Here is a 27,305-nt window from a genome sequence, read left to right on the forward strand (position 1 = left end):
AGGCACATCTGAACTGTGTAAGTGGTTTTTGGGAGGTATTTTGGCAAGATAATGCCTGTCTACTATTGATCTGTGTGGCTAGTTCAAATGCAGCTGCATTTATCTTTGGGAGAGCAGAGTAATGTAAATGTTCCTAGGGCTGGTGTGATTGTAACTTGTGAGAGAAGTCTGATACCTTCCTCACTCCTGAACTTTGTGTGCTGGTTACTTAAGTGATACTGTTTATAATTCTGAGGTTAATGGGAATGTCTTTTAACTGATGTTTAAAGACTAAAAATGAAATTTAAAGAATATAGTCACTGAAATTGTGCCTCTTTCAAATAATTATTCCCAGTATAGTTTGATGTAGTAATAACTGGATCAAAGTTTTGCATTAAGCGTTGTAGAAATGTGTAGTAATCTACTCCTTGTCTTGAAAATACGTTCTACAGAGATGAGGCAAATGTGGGCTGAGAAAACAGTTGCTGTACACAAAGTGGTTACTGAGAGTTCTGAACAATTCTGTGTGTTTATAATTAAGTTATGCAGGAAATACAGATTGTCAATCAGATTAAAAAGTGCACAAAACTCAAGTGATTTTAAGATAATCTAGTAAAAAGGGTGCTAACTTTTTAATGAAGGTAAATTAATAATTACACAGAACATTGTTAAAAAAAATCATCTGTAACTAGAGAAATAAGTATCCCGTATAATATGACAGCAGGAGGATACTAGGTCTGCATACATTGTAGCATAAGTTTAGTGTGGTTCCCTGAACTAGTGATTTTTCTGCATAGGAATAACGATAAAAGAAAGGTAACTAAACTGTAAACAAGTATAGTTGATATTGCTCAGATGGGTGGGCTTAGTTGATATTTGATGCATATCTAAGAGTGTTGTTAAGGCTTGGAGACCATTGTAGTTGGTGTGCACTTTACAGGAAAGTCAGTATCTTGTGTGATCGTTCTACTTGTAATAAAGCTTGAAATTTATAGGACATGTTATTTGAATATGTGCATAAATGAAATTATGTGAAGAATAAGAAATCAGAGTAAGGTAAGAATTTATGTATTGGCACACCGTGTAGAAGCAGCACAGTAAGTGGAATAGTTCGGTGAATACACCAGTTTACTTTTTATCAGCCAAAGGGAATTTCAGGTGAATTTTCAAGGGGGATAGGGAAATTCAATAAAAATACCATCTACTTTTACTTCTGCCTTTGTAGATAAGCCACTGCTGGTAGTTTGTGGAAGTGTTGAAGGCTTTCAGTTACTTTGTGCGTATTGCTTTTCACTTTGTTGTAAGGAATTTAATTCTTGGATGAAGAACCTGTTGTAATCTTCTACTTTTTTTTTTTTGTCTGTGGTCATTTTTTGCCTTTAAAAGAAAAATAAATGTACTTGAGTTTTTTAGATAGCTGTATTAAAAAATGGACTTTCTTGAAAAGTTCTGAGTCCTAGTACAGATTTTTTTTTTTCTGTTCCACAGAACAGCTGTATTCTGTTGGGGTCAGCTGTGTATTTATCAGCAGAGATCAGAATTAGTCCCTTGATGATTACAGATACTACTTTAATGTCTTCATCAGCTGTCTGTTTCTATAACTAAGTCTTAATCTTTGTTGTTCCTGGCAACAGCAGCAGTAATTTGCAAGTAGTAGAGAGGTGAACACTTCTACTACTGAAGTAGATTTACTTCTAATGTATTACAGTTTCTGTGGTTCTGGAATGAGCTCCTCACGCTCACAAGAAGGCGGGCAAAGACTTAATTTAGGCTGACAAGAATCAGCGAGTGAAAATGGAAAAATACCTTCTGTGCTTGTGGGAAATACCAGTTTCTCCTCTTTTGAGCTCTTCAATATATTTTTAATTAAAGTGAAAGGTAACATGAGGTCAAATCCTACTGAAGATAAAATGTGAGAGCTTTTTAATTTTACATGAGTTATCAGGTGAAAGTGAACAGGATGCTCCCCCAGGAAGAGCACTTGCCAGCATGTTTTCCTAACAGGAGTATACAGCAAAACACACTGTTCCAGTAAATTTGCTGTGCTGTGTTGCCTAAAGTTTAAAATTTATTGCTCATTCAGAAACACCGATAAAGAATCTAGCACTTGCTTATGGTTTTAATTTAATGTGAAGTTGAAGGGTTTGTCTGCTTGCCAGAAGCATTTAAGAAACTAGTCTGCTTTGATGCATGGGGGATTTTACTGTGTAAATGTTGTCATTGTTTGAAATTTCCCTTTGTAATCTGCAGCGCGTGGATGTTGAAAGTAACAAGTGTGCAAAATGAGGACACTAATTGCATTGAAAATAGTGAGTATTAAAATAAAGCACAGGAAGTAGAAATAGGCTTAAAATTTCAAGAATATTTGAAGCAAGGGTGGAATGAAGTAAGGTATGTTCTTTTTTCTGGTACAGAGCACAGCTGCTTAAAGGGATGGCTCTGCTTTCTACTAGTCACATCATACATCTTATTCTTCCTTATCTGGAGCATTAATTTTGTGGTTATATTAGTTATCTGCTTCACCTCCCTGTGTGTGGGATCACAGGGGTGTGTGGGAGCAGCAGAGCAGGCTTGCCTCTTTTGGTGTAGACCAGGTACAAGGTGAAGCACCTGGTGGGACAGCACCCTCCTCCTCTGCACTGTGATGAAATCCCTGCTGAGCTACAGCATAGCTCATTTCCCCGTTAATGAGAGTTCAGTGTTGCCAGCGTTCAGCCCCAGAGTTTCTCAGAAAAAAACGAAAGCCATTTCTCTACCATTGAGCACTCCTCATTAGGAAGCAGTCTTTATTATTTGTATAATAAATAACGAAATGGTGAGTCCTGTACAAAACCGAAAATGTCAAATGGCAATGGGTTTGGTTTTTTTTTTGTACAGAAATGCTGTTGACTGTTTTACAGGTGGTTCTTAACAAGTTTTTTACCTTGTACAACCCCTTTTATGTGACTGTACTGCCAGGTATCCTTGTTTATGCCCAATCAATGCGTCTGAAATTGGAATGCGCTAAGTAGGGTGAAGATTAAAAAAAAAACCCAAAACCAAACAACAACCAAAAAAATTTTGTAGACTCTATTTACTGCCTTTCCATCCCAAAGCACAGGGATAACTGAGGAAGGAGATGAGTGAGAAGAAAAGGGTGGCCTTGCTCTCTTTCCCTCCAGAGGACTGCAATCCATCTATTCCTCTGCACAGCCTTAGCTGTCGATTCTGCTGGAGAGGACCTCTTCGATGCATGCTCTGGTTGCTGTGCTGCTGTCGCAGTGGGGCCCTCAGTCCTGGGCAGGCTTCTGACACAGGCTCCCAGGTGCTGCCCTTTCCGTAGCCTGGGGGAATGGAACTGCCCTGGGGCTTCTTGTACCTAGGGACAAGTGCTGTGCATTCTCGTGGCAGAGGTGGGCCTTTGGTTTGAGAAGTGGCGTGTTCTGTCTAGTCCACAATATGCCTGTTTGGGTGTGCATCTCGCATCAAGGCTGCAGAAGAGCATGATGGAAAGTTTGCCGCCTTGCACGGGGCTTTGAATTGGGCATTTGATTGCTGGGCACACTTCGTTTTCTGTGCCTTTTGACTTTTCAGGTAGTTCTGGGGATCCCATTGATAGACCAGAATAGAAAAGGAATTAACTTGTTATGAATGAATCCATGTTGCTTCTGACAGCCTGGGGAAATTACTGTGTCTAAGAGTGTATCTCCACGAGTGCTAGAGCAAGGCATAAAAGAGAAGAAATGGTTATTAAAGTTGGCAACTTGTTTCACTTTAAAACACCTGTTCCCTACTAGGAAGTCTCTGTGGGAGTGTAATCTAAGCCAACAATAATTGGGGGAAAGGGGGAGCTAATATAAGCGATTCTGTCTCTTGTTACACCTTAATCGAATCCCTCGGAGATTGTCCTCTGGTTCTGTACTCCTGTGTTCTGAGGACTTTGCCCTAAAATTGGTTTAGCGGAATGTTAGGTGCTTGCATCCTAAACATGCTATTTTGTACTTTTTTTTTTTTGTTTGTTTTTGCTTGTCAGAGTAGAGAAGAGTGGAGAGGGAAGCGGTCCGTTTTTTTCACCAAGTTCTGATGCTTCTTTTATGGCCTGTTCAGTGAACTGAATCAATAGATCTACTCTGTTTTCCTTTTCATTTTATGTTCTCTGTGGTATAGAGCATCTCTCCAAAACAGATGGCATCCTCTTAAAATTTAAACCAAGTAATTTTGTAATGAACTTAAACACTGTGAAATCTGAAGACAGACATCCCGCTAGGACTCCTGGGACTCTTCATGTTTTAAGTACATAGCTAGGTCTTGAGAAGCTTAACATCCCTGCAATATAATGTTTTTCTTAATTAAACCTGTAATCTGTGAAGCAATTCCAGAAAGATTTAAGAAATAATTGCAGTACCTTAATTTCAGGAGGTAGCCTTATTTTGGGCACTCTGAATACTTTCTCTTGTTCTTCAGTTAATTTTAGGTTTTGTCCTGCTTACCTTCCATGTCTTTTATTGAAGTTTGAGACTTAAAATCCTGTAGAGTTTGTCTAAACTGTATAGTTAAGTGTTAAGTTTCATATTTTAATACAGTTGCTAAAAAGGAGCTAGATAACTTGCCCTAATTAATTGTCTTTTTCACCTGTGGAGACTTGTGGTCCAGTTGACATTTGATGTCCAGGTTGGGTAGTAATAATGTTGGGGATCCCTGTGTTGTAGTAAAGGCTTCCAGTGTAGTACTAAATATGTGAGAGAGAATTGTATCACATATTCAACATGGATCATTTTTCTTAAAAATAGTAGGGGAAGCACGGTGTGTGTATGAAGGAGGTCGGAATATTGGTATTACAAATTTTCTCCTTGCCTTGTTCTAGTTCTCTGACAGTTAATGTTTTTCTGTTCTCCAGATTGCAAGACTTCCCTCTTCATTTCAGGTTCTTGAGTTGCCTTTCATTATTCTGTTACTTTTAATTCTGTTTTTTAATGTTTGTCAAATCTTGCCCAAACAACTTTGTTAAACGTTTCTAGCGTTTCTCTTTTTTTTTTGGTGAAATTTTGGGTCTCCCAAAGTGAATATACCGGGTGGCAAAAGACTCTATACAAAACCTTGTCCAGTGGTTGGAAGAAAATGCCAGTTAGTTCTCTGACATTCAGAAACCATCTTGATAGTGCAAGCTATTGACAGAAGGTTCTCTCTTACAATAAGCAGTGTGGTAAGGGAGAAAGTTGCTTTCTCACATTTGTCAGTACAAACATTTTGAGTAAGCAGGAGGTAAGGGAATGGGGGGAAGTCTTTTGTACTCTGGGAGTGATAGGATTAGATTGTTTCCATATAGAATGCAATTTTGTTTTTGATGTGCGTGTTGGGAAAGATGAGTTCTGTGCCAATTGTATTAGGAGAGAAGCAGTCGTAGCTTGCAAGCAACTTTGTGGTAGTAATTATTTTAAATCAAAGCGTAGCATCAGATTACTTGAACTGCTTTCTAAGGTGACCTCTGTCCTGTGTTGAAGAGTGCTGTTTATCAACTAGAATTGGTGGATTGCTAAACTTGGTTAATGTTGCTTGGCAAACTTTGATCTGTAGTAACGGATTAGTTCCAACAGAAAATCATGTAGTTCAAGTACAGGTGTGAATTAGTTTACTTCTGTTAGAGAACAAAGTTACTGAAGATTGTGTTCTTCCTTGTTTCAGCTCTGGTAATGCTAGGTTATGTCCCTTGTCTCAATTAATCTTTGTTTTAATTCTTCCTTCCCTGTGCAATGGAGATTTTTGCTGCCTCATCAACTTTGAGTGAATAAGTACATTGTTGTAGTACTGTTGTGACTGTAGAGTTTTCTTGCTCGCCTTTGTATCTTTCTTCATAGGGCTTTCTTGTTTTCACTTAGTAATTCTGACCCTGTCCTGGGGTTTTGTGTATTTGTATGGGGGATTAATTTTTTTTATTGGTGTTTTCTTGCTTAGCCTGTTACTTAGTCTCTGCTTGCTCATTCTGTGTCTTATGTCTTTCCCCCACCTTTTTTTTTTTTTTTTAGCCTTTTCTCATGCTGCCTCTCTAATTAGATGTAAATATTCTCAAAACTTGCTTACGTTTCTCATGTTACTGGCTGTTTGGTCAGGTGCTGTCTGCTTTTCTGTTTAACTCTGTAAAACACAACTGAGTATTTTCAAACACTGAGGTCTCTTCCATCCATGTTTCTCTGTTACATTTCTAATTCAAGGTCAGGGACAGCATTCTGGTACAATATTATGCTGTTAAACATCTTTCTATACCTTAAAGCACAATTATCAGCATATATTAAATCTAGGATATAAGTACATGATACAAAGTAATGTACAAAGACTGAACTGTTTGACCCTGTTGGCTTCCATGCTTTCATCTGTCAAAGGTTTTTTGTTTTTTTTTTTTTAAAGTAAATTGTTAAACTGTTAACATACACATTGGTACTGGGAGAGGTTGAGGTGTGTGGTTCTGCTATGACATATGTATCTTTACAAGCTGTAGTGCTGAAGCATGCTATGGTTGCTCCTTTTTAGCCAGTCATTACTGCCTCTGAGTTTTCCCTTGCTGGCTGCTTTCCCCTGCCCCTAAATCAGTTTCTTTGTCTAATTTTCTGTATATTAGAGCAAAACCTTTTAGGCTGATATAATTGAAACATGGTGGATGAGCTGGTGGAAGTAGAGGGCAAAAAGGCCAGCTGATGATGGTTTGGAGTATCTGTTAAACTACAGGCTCATTAGCGCAGGGGAGCTGTCTCTGTACAGGTATATTTACACAGGTTGACCCGGATACTGTAGTGAGACATGCTTTAGATATATATAAAATGTATATAATTTTGGAGTTGTCATTCTCTAGAACAAAAAGTACGCTGAACCAAAACATTTTAGGATTAGCTAATGTTTTGAAGTACTCTTTTTGAAGATATTTTTATAGATTGTACTATGTTTGCAGGAATTTTTTTTCTTTGAGTGGCTATTAAAGAGCGCTCAAAGTTGCTGGTACAAATTCACAAGTTAGTGTAGCGGCCAGGAAAAGCATGTTTGGAGGACATAACATGCATTTAGAAAAGGCTGATCATGTACAATGTGGAGTGGGAAGAGCAAGTATTTATAAACAGGCCTGCTCAGAAGAAAGCATGAATAGTATTTTCTCCATGGAATTTCTTCAATTTAGTTTCTTTGCAGAGCTTAAAGTGTTTGTCAGTTATTATCTAGTGTGTAAAAACTTAATGAGCTTGTACATAAAGCTGTGTAGAAGAGTTTTCTTTTGCTTCATTTAGGCTCTTGGCTTAACTACAGAAGGTATTGACTAAACTTCGCTCTTTTTCACTATCTCCCATTTTGTAACTAAGCAGCTAATAAAGGGCTTGCATCCTAATGCTAGTTTGTTCTTGGGGAGCTTGTGATACATGTAGATACATGTTTTCATTTCTGGAAAACAGGTATTTGCCATTTGTTTATCTCTTCTCACTACTACTGTTTGGCTTTTGAAGCGACCATTCTTTCAGTGCATGTTGGTAACTTAAAATTTCTGAACGGTGGATATTGTTTGCTTTGATAATTAGGAGAAAATGCCATTTTTAATCTGTTTATGAACTAATTGGTTTTCTCTATAGATTTGCAAGTGAGTTTGAAGCTGATACAGACTTCTTTCTACATGTCATTTTCATAGACTGGTAAAACAGGAAAGGTAACTTTCCTCTTTTGACACTCACTTTTGATCACTTCCACTGAAGTTAATGAAAACTAAGAAAATCTTACTGTCCTTGCAGGAAAGAATTTTTTTTTTTTTTTGGCAGAAGTGAGTTCATTATATTAATGATTTCTTCTTTGAAATACACAGCCAGAATATTTTCAGTTTTGTAGATTGCTTTGAGTGCAATCTTTTATAAACAGTTTAAAAAGTGTTCAGAATTTGCAGTATATTTTCACACATGTAGAGAAGTTTCTCTAACAAATACACATAATTAAGGTTGCTAGAAGTAAAATTATTTTTATATAAATCCTTTATTAGTCCACCTTGTGTATTATTTTTGGTTTCAGAGGACTTGTTCAGAAGTAGCTTAAACTGGAGGCATAGTACACAGCTGGCTAGGAGGTAGACTGTCAGCGTCTGATTACAGGGTGGTGGATGCTGCTGCTGAAGAGACTGGCTTTGAGGGAAAAGGAGGCAACTGCAGTTCTGGATGAAAGCAGAAAGAGCAGAAACTAGCATTCCAGAGCTCTCCCCCTTGCTTTTGAAGCATTTTCCTTCTCCTATAGGAATAGTGTGTAGGTCTGCTCCCTTCCTAGCATCCTGGTAGGCACAGGATGTAAGTAGATGAAGTAAGAAAGAGGGGAAGAGGGACTGCTGCTTATGAGGTTGGTAGGAAGAGCAGGAAGAAGGTAACTGAAGGATGGATGGTCTGCAGAAGCTAGAATTCTTCATCTTGGGGTAATGATAGAAGCGTCGGGCCTAAAAGAAACAAGTGACGTGAGTTGTAGCTGCCAGAAACCTTCCTCCTCCTTCCTGCCTTCCAGGAATCCACTGTGGTGCTACTGCAGGACTGAATTTTGCTTACACAGTTGAAGAGTTGGGAACTGACTCAGTCTTTTGTGGTGCAAAAAAAAAAATATTTGCTGTTGAGTGGCTGGAGTTCCCGTGTAACTTACTGGTAGCAGGATGAAACTGTTTATCAGAAACCAGTTACATAGATTGCAAGTGCTTAAAGACCATTGTCTAAATGGTAGCATGTTTTAATGTTTAAATTACAACACTGAGATCAGGAGATAATGTTTGAGAGGCACAAGACATCTCTGACTTCGAAGCAGTTGTTTACGGTAGATACTGCAGTTACATCTAGTTGCAGAAGCAAAGTTGTTTTTAACTTGCTTTCAACCTGTTAGCTTTCATGCTGCTAGTACTGCAGCCACAGCAGCAGAGAATTTTGCAATGTTGAAAAAAACCTACTTGAGAAACAGAAAAAATGCCTAAATGGCAAGCCTGTCCTGAGCTCCTGCTGCTGTGGTTACACTGCTTTTAGCAACAGCTTGTTTAGTTTATTTGGTGCTGGTGTTGCTGTATCTGTGTTATCTGTAGTCAGGCTTGTGTTTACCCTTAAACTCTGCTTCTGTTTGTAGGCTGGACTGTGTCACCTGCTTGGCAGTCATTTATCAAGTGTTTTGAAATACAGGGTGAAAGATGCTTTTTATGTCAGTAGTGCAGTGTATTGCAGATGCAAGTTCCTAGCCTTTTTATAACAGAAGAAATACTAACGAAAAATAATATGGTTTAAGTGTCAGTTTTCTGGACTTCTATATAGGGGCCAAATGTTACATTGTTTTCTGTAGCTTCAGCATTGTAAAGAGGAGCTGGTAGGTACTGCTTTCAGGCAGTATATTGCCATTTTAAACTTTGTATGTTGCTTTATTTCAGCAACACAGCACTGGTTTAATAGTCTACGAAAAGATAAGTGTTAATATTTAGCAAGAAGTAAATAACAATGAAAACAAAAGAACAGCTCAAGTTCTAAAGTGTGGAAAATATTAAATGGGGTTGTCAAAGAATGTTTAGAATAATAGTGGAATCCCCTGTCATGAGGCAAGGAAAGCTCTTGGGATGCTCTGTAGGGAGTAATCCTATTCTGGCATGGGGCTATTTACTGGGTCTTTTCTGTTTGTGTCTTGTGATGTGCTTATGTGTTAAATCTGTGACCTGTTCTGAAAGCTTTGGTCTCATGGTGGTAGCGCTGCAGAGTTGGATAGCTTTTTAATTTAACTTTTATAGTAGTAATGCCTAACATTGTACATTTGAAACATTATAGTGTTCTGCTTTGGCTGTATAATGCTAATTGGAGCAATAATCCAGTGAAGACTCAATGACACTGTTCAGTCTATCTATGCCATTCCCTTTTGGAACCTTGTTTCTTCTTTCTTTCTATTTTTGTTTCTGGTTTTGTTATTATTATTCACCAAGTCCTGCATTCTGCTCTGTTGTGAGGAGCCTAATGCTTTCCTGTGAAGGAGAAGGGAGGTTTGCTTTCCTCTTTGGATTTCCCCCCATTCTTGCCAATTTATCACTCCTAATAAGATGGGGTTTTGTATTTGAATTTCTATAAATAAGCTTGAGCTGGTTTTCCCCTTTTACATCTTGTAATTATTTTCTTAACACCAAGGACAAAACTAAGGCAAAGATAACATGGCACTGTGTTTCTGGTGGAAGCGGGCTCATATGGCTTCGTTGGCTTGTGGTTTCATATTTGGTAGTATTGGTGCTCAGGAATAGCATGTGGGATACAACTCCTGCTGCTGTGAGCTACCTGCAGTGACTCCCCAGATGACGTTTGTATCAGCCTGACAGAAGGTCAGGTGTTACATGGGGTTGAAAATAGTCAGGGGCTGTTCAAACTAGCACTGCTACCAAGCACAGCCTGCAGAAATACAACTTGTGGCTAAATAGCATTTCATTCAGCAGGAGCTGAAGGGCTGTCCAGGGGTTTCGATTTTATGTTTGTTTGATTTGAGCCAGTTAATTCCAGATTACCTATGTTATAGATAAATGTCAAAGATAATTTTCTCTATTGCTGGTTTGTTATTCTTCCTGTTTCTTCTTTTTATTTGCTAGCATCTCCATCTTGTAGCTGTGAAAGCTCCTGTGCCAACGTTAATAGAATAAAATTGATAGTAACTGAACTAAATCGATTGCTTTCAAGTGGCTCCTTATTCTGCTAAGAAATGCACTAGCCAGGGGAGGCGCAGAGCTACTACTGTGACTGCTGCCTGGGGTGATTGGTGTAAAAGGGCTTTCTCAGCAGTTTCCCACCTTGTGTGTTGTATGCAGTGAAAGACCTGTTTTCTTGAAAGCATCAGTATGAAGAATTCCATAAATGATAAAGCTTTTAAGTTGTAAGGCAAGAAGGTTGTTTGAAAAGATCTTAACACATTACTTACTGTTGTGGGAATATTTTTCAGGAGTCAAAGTTGTTTTGCTCAAATACTCATCATTGGGTTTTATCAGTGATACAAAATGTATTTGTTTTTCTGAGAAAAAGAGGTATTATTAAATGCTTTTAAGGTGTGTGGATACTGAGCAGTTAGTTTCAAAGTCTTACTGAAATGCTTTTTGTAATGGAAACAGGTAATGCTGTGTACAATTGCTGTATGATTTCCAGACTTGAAACACATTTTCTTCTTTTTATTTTTTCCCTGCTTCTCTTGTGAGCTCAGTGAAAAGTTCAGGTGGCGTGTAGGCTCCCTGGTAAATTGTATAGAATGCGTGCATGTTTCGCATTTAGGTTAGAATTGTAATTAAGGAAATGGCTTACCCTGTTGTTAATGGCAATTGACTTGTGTAATACTGTTTTACTGTAATTTTTTTAAATTATTGCCATGTTTTAAGTTCAGGAAGAAAAAATACTGCATTACTTGCCTCATTTATCTTAGGGCTGGCAAGCCAGCATGAATGTTGTTTCGCAAACACGAAGTTATGCTGTTTTTCTATGGTTTTAGGGCTGACTTGCATATGTCTTCATTCTTGTGTTTTATGCAGGGTTCAGTGGTCTCAGTTTAAAGGCTATTTTATTTTCAAACTGGAGAAAGTAATGGATGATTTCAGAACCTCAGCTCCTGAACCAAGAGGGCCCCCCAATCCAAATGTGGAATATATTCCCTTTGAAGAGATGAAAGAAAGAATCCTGAAAATTGTCACTGGATTTAATGGGTATGTATTGTTTTTTCTCTGAAATCAGGATAACAAAAATACTTTCTCAAATTTTAACTTAGTATTTTGTCCTCTCTATCTGTGACTGTTCATTTTGCTTCCTGAAATAGAAAAGCAGAAGCAAATGCATACCTTGGAAATACTCTCTACAGTAGTTTCAGAACTTTAACTTCATTATTCTGTCTTTGAATGAGAATTATGACATCCTGTGACATGTCAGGCACTTCAGTTTTTTCAATATGTATTTAGTTTTTAAGTAATACAGTTCAATGAAGCATGGCATTACAATCTGCATTTAGCAGGTGAAATAGTAAAGTCAGATTTCTTTTGGTGTATTTTGAAATGCCTAACTGAAAGAAGTCTTTTGGTGTTTAGTTCTTAATTGCTTTGGGGGCAGTTCAGTAGCTTTTTGGGAAGTAATGCCGTGATAAACATGGTGTGACTAGGAGGCAAGGTGTTCCTGGGTTTGAATTGTTAAATTGGGCCGGATTCAAGTTCATAGTTCCAGTGTTAATTACTAATTGAGACTTGGGGTATTCGATCTGTTGCTGACAGTGTCTTAGACTAAAGTGTATGCCCTTTGCTGGATTTGTAATTGTGGAAGTTTTGTTTCCTTTAAAATAAAGCTCCTGACACTTTTGTTGGTCTTCCGTTGGGTGTGCCTTTCTTATTAGCTCATATAGTATTTTTCTTGTTTTTAAACTAGATTACATACCGTAAGCTGAGTCATCCTGCCTGTGGGTCTCAATGCTTGCTTGAGAGACTTTCAGCATTTTTCTCAGTTTGTCAATAAATGGGCATACTGCAAAGCTTACCTCCTTGTTTTTTTCAGATTTACAGGTGCTACTAACACATTCTTAGTATCATATTTTGATGCTAGATTAATAATTTTTATTGTCATTGTTCCATACTGCTTAATCTATTTGCAGTTTAAATCTCTCTCATAAGTCAGGTTTCACTTCCTCCCCCACTCGCCACAATTCCTCTTATGTAGGATACTTCTAAGAATGTGAAATTCAGCTTGTTCTCAGCTTCCCAGTATTTATATTGGGCTACTTCACTAAGGGAGTTTAAAAACAAACCTATCCTTTATGCCCAAGTCTGCCTGTCTCCTGCCTCCCCCAGCTTTTTGTTAATGCTTCACTGCCCACAAAATTTGTAACTTGCTCACACAGAGACAGCTCATGAATGGGCTGCTGTTACCTTCTGTTGTACCGAAGTGTACTGAACAAACCCATGGGTGACCCAAGTTGGGAGGTTACTCTGTGGCCAGGCTATTTTCATCTATTGCTGTAACACTTCAGAGTGCTCAACTTCCTCATACTTCCAAGTGAACCACCCAGTTTTTGAGGAAGCAAACTGCATGCGTTAGTTACCTTAAAGTAATACATCAGGATGTTTCAGAATCTAGGACTGTAGAAGAGTTTATTTAATACATCCTACAATCCCTACAGAGATGATACGGTTGTGAAAGCTGAAACGTGTGGAGGTGGTCCAAAAAGTAACAACAGCAGGTTTTATTTCGTGCAATTGGGTATATTAAGGCTTCTTATTTAGAGTTGTAGATGTCAGTGTGACTTCATTAATAGGATGTTTTTACTGGTGTTTGCTCAAAAGAGTGAGGGAAAGAGTTCATGAAAACTAGCTCATTTTTTTAAACTTAAAAGTCAAAGTAACGAATTAAGAATGACCTCTGTTCTGGGATCTGTATAGATGATGTGCCTTTTAATGAAAGCACAAACTGGCTGTTTTAATGTTATTGTATCTTACTTCACGTTGCAGAGCCAGATTCTCATGCTGTAGTCTAGAATTGCTTTGGAGTAGGGACTTTCTAAAAGACTTTCTATTTTCTTTATACTTTGCTAGTGAAGCAGAAAGTTCCAAGGTAAGTTACTGGGAATGTCTGATGACAGGAGTCTTGACAGCATGAATAAACTAAACATAATCATCATCCAGATTTCCATTCATGCGTATTGTTTTGCCATAATGTAATATAGCTTTTATATGCAACTTTCCCATATCCTTCTTGAATCCTGTCCATATGATGAATTTTTAGTTTGTAATTCTTTCTGAACTGTAGTGCTAGGAAGTGCAGTTTTGAGTGTGTTTGTATAGAATTTTAAGTGGTTAGGTTAAGTAGGCAGATTAGGACTATTCATGCAGCTCATGTACTGAACTAATTAAATTTCTAAGCATATAAGATCTATTCTCATACTGCTCACAAAGTTTTACATTGGTGTTCATGTATAGATTTACACCAATTCAAAGTACTTCGATTTTAAAATCGCATTGTTAGACTATTTTAAAATAATAGTTTTATGGAAAGGAATTTGTAGGGTGCAGTGAACTTCGGGTTTTGTCAAGTAAAAACACTTGCAAATGTTGAACGGATTACATGCAAAGGGTGATAGTGTGACACTTGGTGCCATCTGCTGCTCAGTAAATGTAGTTTACTGTGGAAAATTTTGGAGGGAAATGGGCTAGGTTTGCTTTTTGTTTGAGCCTCATAGCTGAAAGTCAAATAGGAAGACAGCTTGTACTTCTGGAGCTAGTTGCAGGCTACACACTTTGAGTGTACTGATTTCCCAAGTAACTAGAACAGTGTTGATGTTCACAAAGTACTTCATGTATTAGTATTCCAGGTGTGCAGTTAGGTACAGCTGAATACAAAGTAGCCAGACAGTGATTCTCCAGCACGTTTTACAGATCTGGCTGATGAAAAATAATTTACATTCTGCCTGTTTTTGTTTCTGAGAAATAAATTGGTTTTGAATGTACAGTCTATTAAAAAATTACAAAGTCTCTTTAATTATGCACTTTTCAACCCAAAACCAAAATGGCCATCAATGGGGGAAACAGCAGGTACAATTAGTACTGTACCTATGTGGAAAAGTTAATGGGTCAAGTAAATTCTTTGTGAGTTAGGGCTGGAAATCTCATTAAAAGAGGGCACTACACAGGAGCTGAACATCATGAAGAATTTGGGTGTCATGAAAGATTACAGATTGACCAAAACCTGCTGAATAGCAGCACTATGTGATTGATATGAAGGAAGCTTTAGGGAAATTAAGCTGGACAGTGGTGCCATCATTATTAAGACTCTATGTGTAATAAAAAGAATTTTAAGGAAAACTTGTTCCTGGTTTGTGCTGGTTTGTACTTAGCAAATTTTGGGGATGGGGGAGGAGATGCTTCTGGGTCAAAATAGGGAGGTGAAATGTATTTTGCCTGGATACTGAGTCACTCTCTCCCTGCCGTTTTACTTGCTTTTGAGCAATAACATGTGAAAACAAATCTCTTAGAAATACCATCATCTTAAAGTGTTACTTTTTGCAAGTGTTTAATATATTAAATACTTCATCAGCTGTATTATAACTCTGCACAGCTGATTGATGGAGATCAACTTCACAATCTTTTTGTTCTTAGAAGTCAAGTAAATATAAGTTGGAGTGGTGTAATTCAGGGTGAATAGCAAGGGAAGGCATTAACTAGCAGGGTAAATGTGATAAATCTGTGTGTGGTTTTTTTTTTTTTTTTTATAAGGTAGCTGTGTTGGAACTAGGGCCAAGGGTGGCTGCATTGTGGCCTACCTCTGTGCAGTTCTCCAGTTGAGGATTATAACTTCCTCTATAACATAATATACAGTCAGTTCTGAAAAATGTAATTAAATTGTTTCTGCTTGGTCACTCTTTCTGATTACTGCTTGCTTTTAGTTGAAGTGTCATGTAGTATGAGTCATCATAGCTATGCTGACCTGCGCACTGAAACAGTGGCAGATCTGTGCATCTTTAAGATGTGGCTTTTTAGCAATGAACTGAGCTTGAGATAGATACTGTATTAACTGCTGAAATAGGCTGATGATACTGTGTACAGAGTTCCTCAGAAAATAATAGAAGTTGAATTTTTATCAAGATTTACAGTATAGGCATATGGGCACACACACATGCATGTAAGTGTGTATTGATGTCGCTGTGGAAGATCCCTTTCAGCCCAAGCCATTCTATGATTTTATGATATGATTTTGGTTTATCAGTTGTATTTCCAGTCAAGAAATGGCCTTAAGTATTGTATCAAATACTCTTCTTGGATGAATTTTTGATGTGTTTATGTGGTTTCAACTTCAAATAGTTAACTTTAAAAATGCATGATTCTTTATTACCTTTTTGAAGTGACTTTTGCAGTATTTTACTGTTTTGTCAGAAGTTTGTTAAAATGTGTCACTGAATTTGCAACGAAAGTGTGACATCTCAGGTAACTGGTAAATGTATGTAAAGCATTGCTTGTCTGAAAGGTCAGTTTCTCATTTAAGCAGGGATGAAACTGAGTGTAGAATTGTCAGAAAACAATGTGTGAATGTGGTGCTTATGGATTCATGTATCTTCCTCTGAATTTTAATTATTTTTACTGAGCTGTTCCTTGATAGCTAAGTATACTGTCCAGTTGTGGCAAAATAGAGTATTTGTAACACCTGAAATGTAATGGCTCTACTATTTCCAACATTTAATGCTTTTTCTGTAAATGTATTTTGTAAAACGGGAAATAAACCGCAAGTTGAATTTTTTTTAGCTGTAGTGTGTATGACTCAGACTTGCTCTAAATCACTTACCATCTCTGTTCTATGTTATTTGAATAATAAATACATTACTAAACTATTTTGCTGTTGATCTGATTTCCTATTTATTGTTTTAATTGTTTGAGTTGTGAGATGATGTATTTAGGATTCTACTTCAAGTATTTTGTGGCGGTGAGCACAAAAGATAGTGATTTTGTTACTTCAGTGTATGAGATGTGGGGGAAAATAAGGGCTTGAGTTACTACCCTATATTGCTGATGATAACAAATTTCAGTACTGTTTTCTTTCTGCCTTCTCGATAAGGGGGAGAAACCAATAAAGTTGTTGCTTCCTAACAGTCATACCAATTAAAATAAAATTAAATTGTCATATATCTATTTCATTGCAGCATCCCCTTCACTATTCAGCGACTCTGTGAGTTGCTGACAGATCCTAGGAGGAATTACACAGGAACAGACAAATTTCTAAGAGGTGTGGAAAAGGTATGTATTTTTCCGAGCGAGAACATGGCTAAACAGTCACAACTACCACTTAAATAACCTCTGAATTACTCCCAGAGGTCTGATGGTTTCGTTGTGGCTCATAGCCATAGTATAGCTAATAGCTACTCTAAGCATATGAATTTGTTTCATGCCTTTTAATATCAAAAAGCAATTTTAAAATAACCTAAGACACAAGAATAAATCTCAGGGCTGTAACTGTTGTGTTTCCTAATTACTGTGCAGTACTGAAACTGTAGTTTGTGGATGGTCTAATGTCACTATGTAGATTGAATCCAAGCTAGAAGTAAATAATCAGTTGAAATAATTTGATTTTTTTTAGCCAGGTATGTCATTCCATGTTTGGCTTCAGATAAGATCCCGTAGGTGAAGGGAGGGCCCTTCCCCCGGCCCCACCCCCCCCCACCCCCGCCAGTGTCTTTTATTTCAGTATTTGAATAATTCTGGGTAGAGGACTGTGCTTTTGTAAAAGCATACAAATGTCATTTAATGATATTTTACAGCTTATGTCAGAATATGGGATCTTTCAAAAACAGATAAGACTATCAAGATGTAGTTCCACGTAGGATTTTCTTGATGGCAAAATTGGCTGGAGGTTCCTATTTAGACAGTTTGGTGGAAGAAAGGTTAACTTGTAAACAGATTGGTTTTCACTGCTGTAGCAGATGCAGTCAGGTGTATTCTTGCAAATTAAGGTAGGAATAAAATGGACAGAGGGATTTCACAATGCCATTTCTTAGCCAACAATGAGACCTGTGAAACCACAGCTCAGGTTTTATGGAGAGCCCTCCCTCAAGTTCATCTGGGTTAATTGAGCTGGCACTCTGTTAAAAGCCCCCCTGTATAATTGGGCTGAGTATTGATTTGAAGAGAGAAACTGAATTTTTAAGCTAGGTTTCTAGTTGTTAAAACTGATGTAGTTTGCTATGGGATTGAAGAGGGAGAGGTAGCTAAGCAAAATGTGCTGAATTAATTAATGTTTCTGCCCCTTGTTCATGTGGGTCAAAAATAATTTAATATTTGAAATACAGCTGTGCCAAAAATGTTTAATAATGCTTGTACACTTTCAGTTGCAGGGCTCGTGTACAAATAGAGCTTTCTTAAGCATTTGAGAAGTTTTTCAGCATTTCTGAGTACTTTGCTTTCCAGAGATATTTTGGTTAGAAATCAGAAACATTTGGGCCTGAGGCTTAATGTGCTGGTCTTGTCATGACAGTAACCCACTTAAGAAAATACTGATATTTTGTTATAATTAATGGCCTGACTTTGTAAAGAGGGAGCAGAGATACTTCTTCTCTATCTGTCATGCGTTTGTAGTGTTCCACCCAATTTTCTGTAGAGATACTTTAACAGATACAACCACAATCCTGTAATTCTAATTTTTGGGATTTTGTCAAGAGCTGAAGCTTCTGTTTCTGAGCTCTTAATATGTTGTTTATTACAGAATGTCATGGTTGTCAGCTGTGTATATCCATCTTCAGAGTAAGTATCACCTTTGTTTTCTTGAAACTTCACATTTCTGTTAGTAGAGGGGAGATTGTGTGCGTGTGTGTCTGTTATTCCTGCAGAGTTCAGGTTTCCCTTATCAATAGCTAGGTCAATACTAGTGGTAGTCTGCAAGTGTTACAGGTAACAGTTTGGAAATGAACACACTGCTTTGGAATCAGATATGTGGTACAGTTGAGTATTATCTCTGAACGCTAAGCCGTTACTTTGTACCATAGCTGCTGGTGGAAAAAAATGGATACCCCTCGATAACAGGTGTGCTGTAAATTCATATTGTAGCCTGTTTCCCTAGTGTAATATATGTCACTCCTCGAGGACAGGCACTGGGGGCCTATTTAAGTTGCGGGGAGGGATTCTGTGTAAACAAGCTTACAGTAAAGTTCCTTTATTCATAACATTGTTTTTTTGTTAGGAAAAATAATTCCAATAGTTTAAATCGGATGAATGGTGTTATGTTCCCAGGAAATTCACCAGGGTACTCTGACAGGTAAGTTGAGTTTCGGGAGTTAACTTTTTCTGGATAAAAGCAAGGTAGCTCTGAAAATAGCTGCTTCAGATCGTGTATCATTACCTATCCTGGTACTAAATGGGTAGCCTTAAAAATGGTGTGTGACATGGGATATTGGGGAAGGAAGGTAGAGGAGGCACAAATATATGCACTATGTACTCTGGGGTTTTTTGATCTTTTTGTAACCTCATTGTTCAGGATTTTTTTAATTCAGGTTTTTATCATAGTTTGCATGCTACAAACATGTAGGCAAGGATTTTTTTATTCAATATGAAACAGCAAATTACCTGATCTTCTTGTTCTGTTACCTTGTAGAACAAGGTTGTAGCCTTTTTCTGCCTATTAGTAACAAATTGCTTTACTAAAACGGTGGGTTAACTTTTTATTGTTATTTTTAAAGATCTAATGTAAATGGTCCTGGAACTCCCAGATCAGTAAATCGACCGAAGGTTTCTTTGTCAACTCCTATGACAACAAACGGTTTGCCAGACAGCACGGAACATAAAGAATCAAGCTTGCAGCAAACAGAAGACAAAAAACACAGGTTTGTGAGGAGTGATGTATTTTGAGGTTTTATTATTCTCAGTTTTTTCCCTTTACAGATATTTTTAAAACATAATGACTAAGGTGTGCAAAATTAAGTCTTAACGTACGAATATCTGCAGCAGGATTTGATAGGTGTATTTACTACTGTTTGGGCTGTCTAGCTAACTTCTTAGCTCAAGTTTCCACAGTTGCAGTAACACATCTTGTAAGCGTAGGGGATGTACAGTAAAAATGAAGAGCCAGCAAAGGAGTTCAGAAATCCATAGTTGCCATATTTGTGTCAGGATGTTAAGCTATAACCAGATAAGATATTTCATAAACATTTGCCACCACTTCTGACAGTAGGACCTGTCTGTAATTTGGACCCACCAGAGTAGCCTGACCATGTTGTTTTCACTGACAATCAGGAGTGATGGCTTTGATGTTTTGTTATGTAATAAGCGAGTTCTACTGTTACATCTCGTCTGGTAGAGCATTTAACTTCAAGTAGCTGCTACTTTAAGTGTGTCAAGATACAGAATGTTTTTCTTCAATAAAAACTACAGCTGCTTTTGTTGTTTATAGTGAATCACCAGCATCTGAATCGGAAGGTGCTCAGAGCAGCCCAGTAAAAAATAAGCATTCTGAAGATGATCCTGCAGAGGCAGAAGGACATGAGGTAAAAAGACTTAAATTTGACAAGGAAGGGGAAGCCAGAGATGCATCTAACCAAACTGCCTCCAGTGAAGTTTCTTTAGGCATGGGGGAAGAGTCAGAAACATCCTCTGCACCTCAGGATAAAGAAAAAGATGCTACTTGTGCCAGACAGCACTGTACAGAGGAAGAGGAGGAAGGTATTTCAGATTTTACTCTCTTTGCTCTGTGCCTTTTCCAAGGAGTTAAGATTTACTTTGCCGGAGGCCAATGCTGTTGGGATTATTGAATGTCTCCAGTTGTACTTAAAGATGAGCTGCTTGTTCATACTTGGGTTTTGCGTAATTTAGCAATTCTGTTATTGCTTTCTTCTTTTTAGTCCTACATTGCTATTCAAAAAAACATAAACTGGTACTTAAATTCTTCCTAGACTGTAAATTATGCAGGGGTGGTAATGATGTATCAAGAGTTTGAGAATCCCAGCTTTAGGGTATCACCAGATGTTCTTGTCTCTTCTCCAGAAGGTGGATATGTCATATCTACATTTGACTGTCTTTGTTAATAATATAAATTACTGAAATGTGGATATAGTTATGTTCTTCCACTGAGGCTGAACAACAGTCTCTCTAGATCCTATTAGAACAGTGAAAATTGCCTCTCTCCAAGGCAGGCCCTGTACCTAATTAAAAAAAAAAAAATAGATCAGTCTCTTAACTGCAGTTATTTTTTACGTATTCTCCAAAGTTGCCTTTTAATACCAATTTTTTAGTGGCTTGGGTATTTGTAAAATGTTCCTCCAGATGATGGTGGATGTATACTTGAAACAGTAATGTTTGCAACATTTCCAAAAGACTGGTCCTGAAGGCAAATGAAGGCATGTGAGGAAGCAAGGAAAAGTTACTTTTTAGACTGTGTCTTTATCCACTGAAGCTTAATTAAGTGAAGCTACCTATTTAATAAAAATACTGGACTTTGTGGTATATTAGGGTAGTTTGGCTGTCCTGATGGAGCTGGCTAATAAATGATTTATGAGTTGGGCCATCTTCTAATAAAATCGAGGGTTGTCAGTTTTTCCTGTTTTTGGCTGTGTTGGGAAGTATGGCTCAGCAGAGCTGGGAATTGATAGCAGGATTAAGATATGTTTAAAAAAGTCTTAGTAATACTGTGCTTTCACTGTTTCTAGAGTCCTTCATGTCTCCCAGAAATGTTGGTCCAGACAGAAAAGATCAAGAAAAAGACACTGAATCCTCAACTGTGAATGAAGAGACCTCTGAGGAGAACAATCAGATGGAGGAGTCTGATCAGTCACAAGCAGAGAAGGATTTACACTCGGATGACAGTGAAATTAGTGGATCTGCCAGTAGTGGAGCCGACTGCAGTGAAACTGAAGAGTTAGGGTCCTATGCTAGTGAAACTCCAGAAATTTCATCAGAGACCCCTATGGAAAACAGTGACGAAGCCACAGAAGTTGCAGATGAACCTATGGAGCAAGACTAATTTAAATACTTAGATGCAGTATTTTCCATAAGGCTCTGGTTTTACACTGTATAAATAATTTTATGTAATAAAGTGGACCTTTAGTTTTACAAAAAGAAGCAGGTTGTAAAATAAACTTCTCCATGGATTGAACCTTGAAAGAGTTGTACATGATAAGAACTGTGAATACCAGCTCCTTCAGGTCCTGCTTACCGCTGAACTTTCGTTTGGTCAAATCAGTGGTTTGTGTATAGTTTTTTTTATTTAGAATAAAAGTTTTTAAACTGGAAGGTAATTATAATTTTGACAACTTTTTTGGAGATTACCACACCTAGTTGTATGTAAGCAAGAAAGCTTTTTGTCTTGTCTTTTTCTGACGGCTATAGCAGTTACTTCATATTTTGGTTACAGTTTCAACATTTGACATGTGAAATAATGGGGTTTCATGCTGTTTTCCAGATTTTTATTTGAATACACACTATGAAACCTTATGTTGTGTGTTTAAAATGTGTTACATTTCACACACACACATATATGTACGCATGCACACGTATGTGTACCCTCACTGTTCTAAGGGGGAAATGGTAAATTTTTCTGTTTCTATAAAAGACAAATGCAGCAAATACTTTTTTCTATAGGAAAAGACTGAGTTCACCTCTCAAGGCACTTTGTTTTGGAAAACAAAGCAAATGAAATCTGGCCCATATGAAACCCTGGAAATAGTAACATTGTTGAAAACACCAGAGTAAACACATTCCAAGAGAACTGTTCGGATTACAACTCTTTTGTATACCTCTGAGGTGCCTGAGTGAAAGGATTTCATTTATTTATGAGAAAATGTGCTTTATGTTGAGAACGTTGTAATCAAAACATTAGCTTAAACTTTTGTAGAGGAAATGTTTGAAAATGAGATAAGAAAATATCTTGGAAGAAATGAGCAGGTACTTTGCCTTTTTGAGTGCTTCTTGGAGCATTGTGAATATTGTAGAGAAGTCTCAAATTTATTCTAAGGTATGCAGATGGCATCGGTATGATCACACCACTGTATTGGAAGAATTACTACATGACCGTAGTTATGTACCCGAGCTAAACACCTGAAAGGTTTAGGGGTGCATAGAAATCATCATGATTTGTATAACATTTTGGAAGTGAACTAAATATTTTTGAACATGCTACTTTGACAGCCAGTGTTACATTTTTTCAAACCAGCTCAAAGCACAAACTACTGCTTTAAACTCTTGATATTTTCCAGTTCCCATATTTAAAGACATGCAAGCTGCAACCTCCCAGTCACAATTACTGGCTGCCAAATTTATACCTGTTTCTTCAACTGTACCTTTTTGATATTTAGAATTTTTAAATTTCTGTAAAGTAGATTTTTGTAGATTGTAATGAGTGCTCACTGCCATTGTGAAACGGTATATAATTGTATAATTTCTGTGTGTAAACTGAATGCTTGGGCTTTCAATACAGTATTCATATAAAGCAATAAATATTAATATTATGAAATATCGGAGTACATTTTTATCAGAATTGTCCCTCTTCGGTTTTAAGTTCTCATACCTGAAGTACAAAACTGACCTCTAAAATGCATGCTAATAGTTTCTCGTACTACATGGTATGCTTCATATTGTTTTGGGGAAATCTAGGTTTTGATTAATACCAGAATAATTTGGCTCAGTTGGAGTATTTATAAAGTTACTACTTGCTCATGTTACTTACCAAGTTCTAAGCAGACAGGATTCAGGGAGATGCTTGCCAAAAAAAATAATCTTATTGATAGAGATCCCCTTGCAGAAGGAAAATTGTACCTTGACTCATTTTCATTGTGCTTGAGGGTTGGATATGTATTATGAAATTAAAGAACTGAAGCAAAATGTTGAAATTAGGAAAGCTTAAAAATATAGTGACATCTTAACACTTCTTGGGTTTTTTTAAAATGTTTTGCCAATGAGAAAATTTTAAAATTTCTAAGTTTAGAGATTTCTGAAATTTTCTTTAGACTGTTTATTTGTGAAGATATTGTCAATAAACTTGTTCTTTAAGCACCTGTGACCTTTGGATATGTTTGTTTTGGCAGCGGTAGTGCTACTGTTGCAAGGACTTGCAGAAGAACTTTGAGGTATGGATTCATTTATATATCTGCACTATTTTTTTTTTTGAAATGGCTAATGGAAATTGAAATCATGCTTTAACGTCACAGTGAGTGTCATAATACTAAACGTGCCTACATTTAAAGATTGCGTTTACTTTAAATGAGAGAAGATCCCCCATCCTGTGTTTTTTTTAAGGTGAATTAAAAAGAGCAAACCCAAAGTACTGCATTTCTAAGCAGCTGTGTCCTGTTGGTGGCCCTGCACACCCCCAGAGACACAGGCAGCTGCTTTTCTGAGTGCCTGGAGGTGTAGTGTTGAATCTGTCCTCGTACTTTTCTAAATCTGGATGCTTGAAATTCTGTGACTTACACCCCAGAGCACATTTCTGCATAGAGCCGCTCAGACAGAATCGGTTGTTTTGCTTGGATCCACGAAGGAAGGGGGTGGTTAAACCCCGGGAAACCTGCAGCACGTGCTTTGTAGTGCTCCTGGGTGTATTTCCTATTAAAAAATGCTGTTAACGTGGGGCCAGAATATAAATAGAAAATGTAATGGCATTCACCTTCCAGAGCACAAGGTGAAGGTCAGCCCTTAATTGTGCTCTTGGTACTTGAAAAAATAGTTAGAAAAGTTGCTTCCCTTGTAGGATCTGAGATGCTTTGTCAGCCTTGATTTTTTTTTTTTTTTTTTTTTTTTTTTAAACCTTTGGAACTACTTTAATGCTTGCTGCAGGGGTGCCCTTCCAGCATGGCGTGTACTTGGGGTTATGGAGGCTTTGGCTGGGTGCTGCCCAGTGACCGCGGAGGAGCTTTGGCTGAGCTCCCAGTGCAAGGGGCACGCTGTAGGAAAGGTGTGCGTCCCCTTGTCTCGCAAACGGAGCTCAGAACAAGCAAAAGCCACCTCCCTGTAACACCTCCTCTCCTTTGTGCCCTTGCTACAGTTGTCTGAGACTGCATGAAGTTCTGGGCCAAGGATCATCACTTCTTTTTTTATTGCTAAACAGGTCCAGAACAAACTGATTTCTTTTAAAAAATCTTCTTGGATCTATTACTGGCTTGAACAAAGTAAACTTTTTTTTTTTTTTAAATCATCCTCTGAGGGTTTTCATGGCTAAGGCACCTCTGGCTGCAGCACTGAGTATTGCTTTTTTTTTTTTAAAAAAAAAAAATTCAGCAGGAAATACTCGTGCCTGGAGAAGTAAATTGGAATTGCATTTCAGTTTATGCTTAGCCTAGGGGATGGAGAAATGGGCTGAAAAATACTTTTGCTGCTGCTTCAGTCTGTGAGAAATTTTGTATGTGTCTTGTTCTTTACTCCAGTTCACTGAAAAGCTGTATCACAACTCCAGCAAGATTGTCCTGAGTCTGGTACAAAAGAATTAAGCTTTTATTTTTAGCTTCTTTGTTAATTGTATGTGGGAGAAAAAAACCAACAGAGCTGAAGCCTGATAGAATCTTAGTTATATGAGTTTTCCGTTGTAATCATTAAATGGCAACTCAGTGATCAATTAAAAACTTTTTTTTTTTCCCCTCAAATGAATGCCTTCTATTGACTACAATTGTATAAAGCACCCTTCTGCAATCCGTTGGCATTTTTTTATTCATATAGTGCATTTCTAGGAAGAGTTTAAAGTTTACTTGCATCTCAGTGTGTCTGAGGTTGATGTTTTTCAGTCAGACAAGTGTGTAAGAGGTCAGGGTTACCAGAGGCATCCCAGTTATAGCCCTGCCATTTCCAATGAGAGACACACTCTCCTGTAACTAGTAAGCTGTAAATCAGAGCAAGTCTTCATCCTCGTTTGCCTCAAGGACATTCACATCAGCAAATTCTTTGTGTATAATATTCTTTTAGTCTCTGCATGGTTTAATTGAAAGGGGTTAGCTCTGAAATTTGCATATATAGGCTGTACCACATGCCCATGGATTTGTGCTCTGTGCCTCTGTACAGTGAATCATTCTGCCGCAGGGCCTCTCCCACAGACTGATGGTTATCACGAGTTTATGGTGTATTTGTCTTGGTTGCTGTATTTGTAAACAGCTTCTGGGACACATGGCACCTTATTTCCAGCATTCCTGGAGCCTGTCAAAAAATATTCATGCCAACAACTGATCTCCTGCAGACTTAAAATTTTAGGTTAAGAAATAATCCTGTTTTTTAGCTGAAAGGGAACGTTCTGTGTTCTGTGGAGAGAAATGGCAATTATGTTTAGGTTCTGAATGATCTTTTGATGCCTGTAAAAAAGGCACTTGCAGTCATTCCCCAAGTTTCGGGATGTTATTTACCAACTCATCTGCAAGGTTTGCTGCAAGCTGTTGCATCCTTTCATTTGTAAGTTGATCCTCTGTCCTCGTGGTCACTCGGGCAAGCTGATTTCCTCCATCCACGTTTATTGCGATAAACCATAGACAGACTGTGAACTACTTCTGGCCTTTGGAAATTGTTACCGTGAGTAAGCGACTCCCGACTGGCTTGTCTCGTTCTGTGGTCCAGTTTGTAATTGCTGGATCGTGTCACCATGTGAAGAGATGAGAAATTTTGCGGGGTTCTGAACACCGCAAATGTAAGAGCTGCTCGGGCGAGCAGTACTTGATGCAGGGGATGTCCGCGTTTTCGGCCGCGGCGGTACAACAGGGAACTTCGCGTGTTTAATGGCCCTTAACCCGCGTTCCCGCCGGCGGCTCGCTGCAGCTTGCCAGAGAAGCAGCGTAAACACCGGCCGCCTCTTCAGCCCCGCTGCGGAGCGATCGGTGCCCCCGGTAACGGGGCCGCGTCCCGGCAGTGCCCGCTCGGCTCGGCTGCGGCGCGGGGCTGCGCCCGCCGGCACCATGGCGCCACCTGGCGGCCGGCAGCGGCACCTGTGGGAGGGCGCCCCGAGCCCCCGTGCGGGGCCGTGCCCGAGCCCCGCGGGTGGGAAACGAGGAGTTCACCGAGGGAGAGAACGGGGGGAGGCGGCGGGGGGGTCCCCGCGGGGAGGCTGGGCCGCGGGAGGAGCGCTGCCTGCCCTCACCCACTGGCTCTGGGGACACGCTCCTACCGACAGGCCCCCTGCAGCCCCGCAGGGAGACCACGGCTGGGACAGACTACAGGTCGGTGAGGGTGTCACCAAATATTTAAGATTAATCATCTTAGCAGCAAATTAAGCTGTCATTCCTCATCTTGACCTTCTCCCCTTCCATCCTATCAAGAACGTGCCTGGTGACTTGACTTCCCACTAGCAATGCTCTAGTGCGTTGGAAACCCAGTTTGTTTCTCCTGCCACTCCAGTTTTCTGCCTGCAAAACTTAATAAACCCCGTTCTCCCAACCTTCCCCAACAGCGTGTGTTGCTCTGAGCCATCGCTCTGCTCCCGTTTGTGTCCCTCACCCCCAAATTGCTGTATCCAAATCAGGACTCGGCATGCCAGCTGGGGCCTCCCGAACAGGGTGAGTAATGCCTCCCCTGTGCTGTGTGTGTGTCTCAAAGTGATGTTTGACTGCATCCAATTTGTGGTCCACCGTAATCTCCAAGTCGTTTTCTGCCCAAGTTGTTTCTGAACCATGATGTCCTGTGGCATATATTTAATTTTGCCTGAAGTGTACTGCTCCACTCTTGTCTCCTTCCAGCTATGTCGCACAAGCTTTTGTACCCATACTGGGTTTTTTTCTTTAGATTTCTTTGAATGTTCATCTTGTTTCATAAGGCCTTTAAAAGCGCTTCTCCCTTTGCTGTGCTCTGCCGGCACTCTCAGGGGCACTTTATGTTGCAGTGCTGTCTTGTTAATAACAGTCTGGAACAGAACCGGACCCAGAGCAGATACTTGTGGGGTTTAAACTGATCTTAAACT

General features: G+C 38.7%; 1 protein-coding gene across 1 annotated transcript in view; it reads left to right on the forward strand.

The window, feature by feature from the left end:
- Positions 1–23,436, forward strand: part of PPP4R2 (protein phosphatase 4 regulatory subunit 2) — a 32,786-nt gene extending 9,350 nt beyond the window's left edge. The window contains exons 3-9 of the mRNA XM_055708517.1: positions 11,474–11,644; positions 16,606–16,699; positions 18,162–18,199; positions 18,636–18,710; positions 19,132–19,275; positions 19,842–20,110; positions 21,094–23,436. Of these exons, the coding sequence (XP_055564492.1) occupies positions 11,474–11,644; positions 16,606–16,699; positions 18,162–18,199; positions 18,636–18,710; positions 19,132–19,275; positions 19,842–20,110; positions 21,094–21,407 (1,105 nt within the window). The 3' untranslated portion in view covers positions 21,408–23,436. The remainder of the gene's footprint in view (positions 1–11,473; positions 11,645–16,605; positions 16,700–18,161; positions 18,200–18,635; positions 18,711–19,131; positions 19,276–19,841; positions 20,111–21,093) is intronic.
- Positions 23,437–27,305: the final 3,869 nt, after the last annotated feature.

This window comes from Falco cherrug, chromosome 4, assembly GCF_023634085.1.
Source record: "Falco cherrug isolate bFalChe1 chromosome 4, bFalChe1.pri, whole genome shotgun sequence".
Taxonomy (NCBI): Eukaryota; Metazoa; Chordata; class Aves; order Falconiformes; family Falconidae; genus Falco; species Falco cherrug.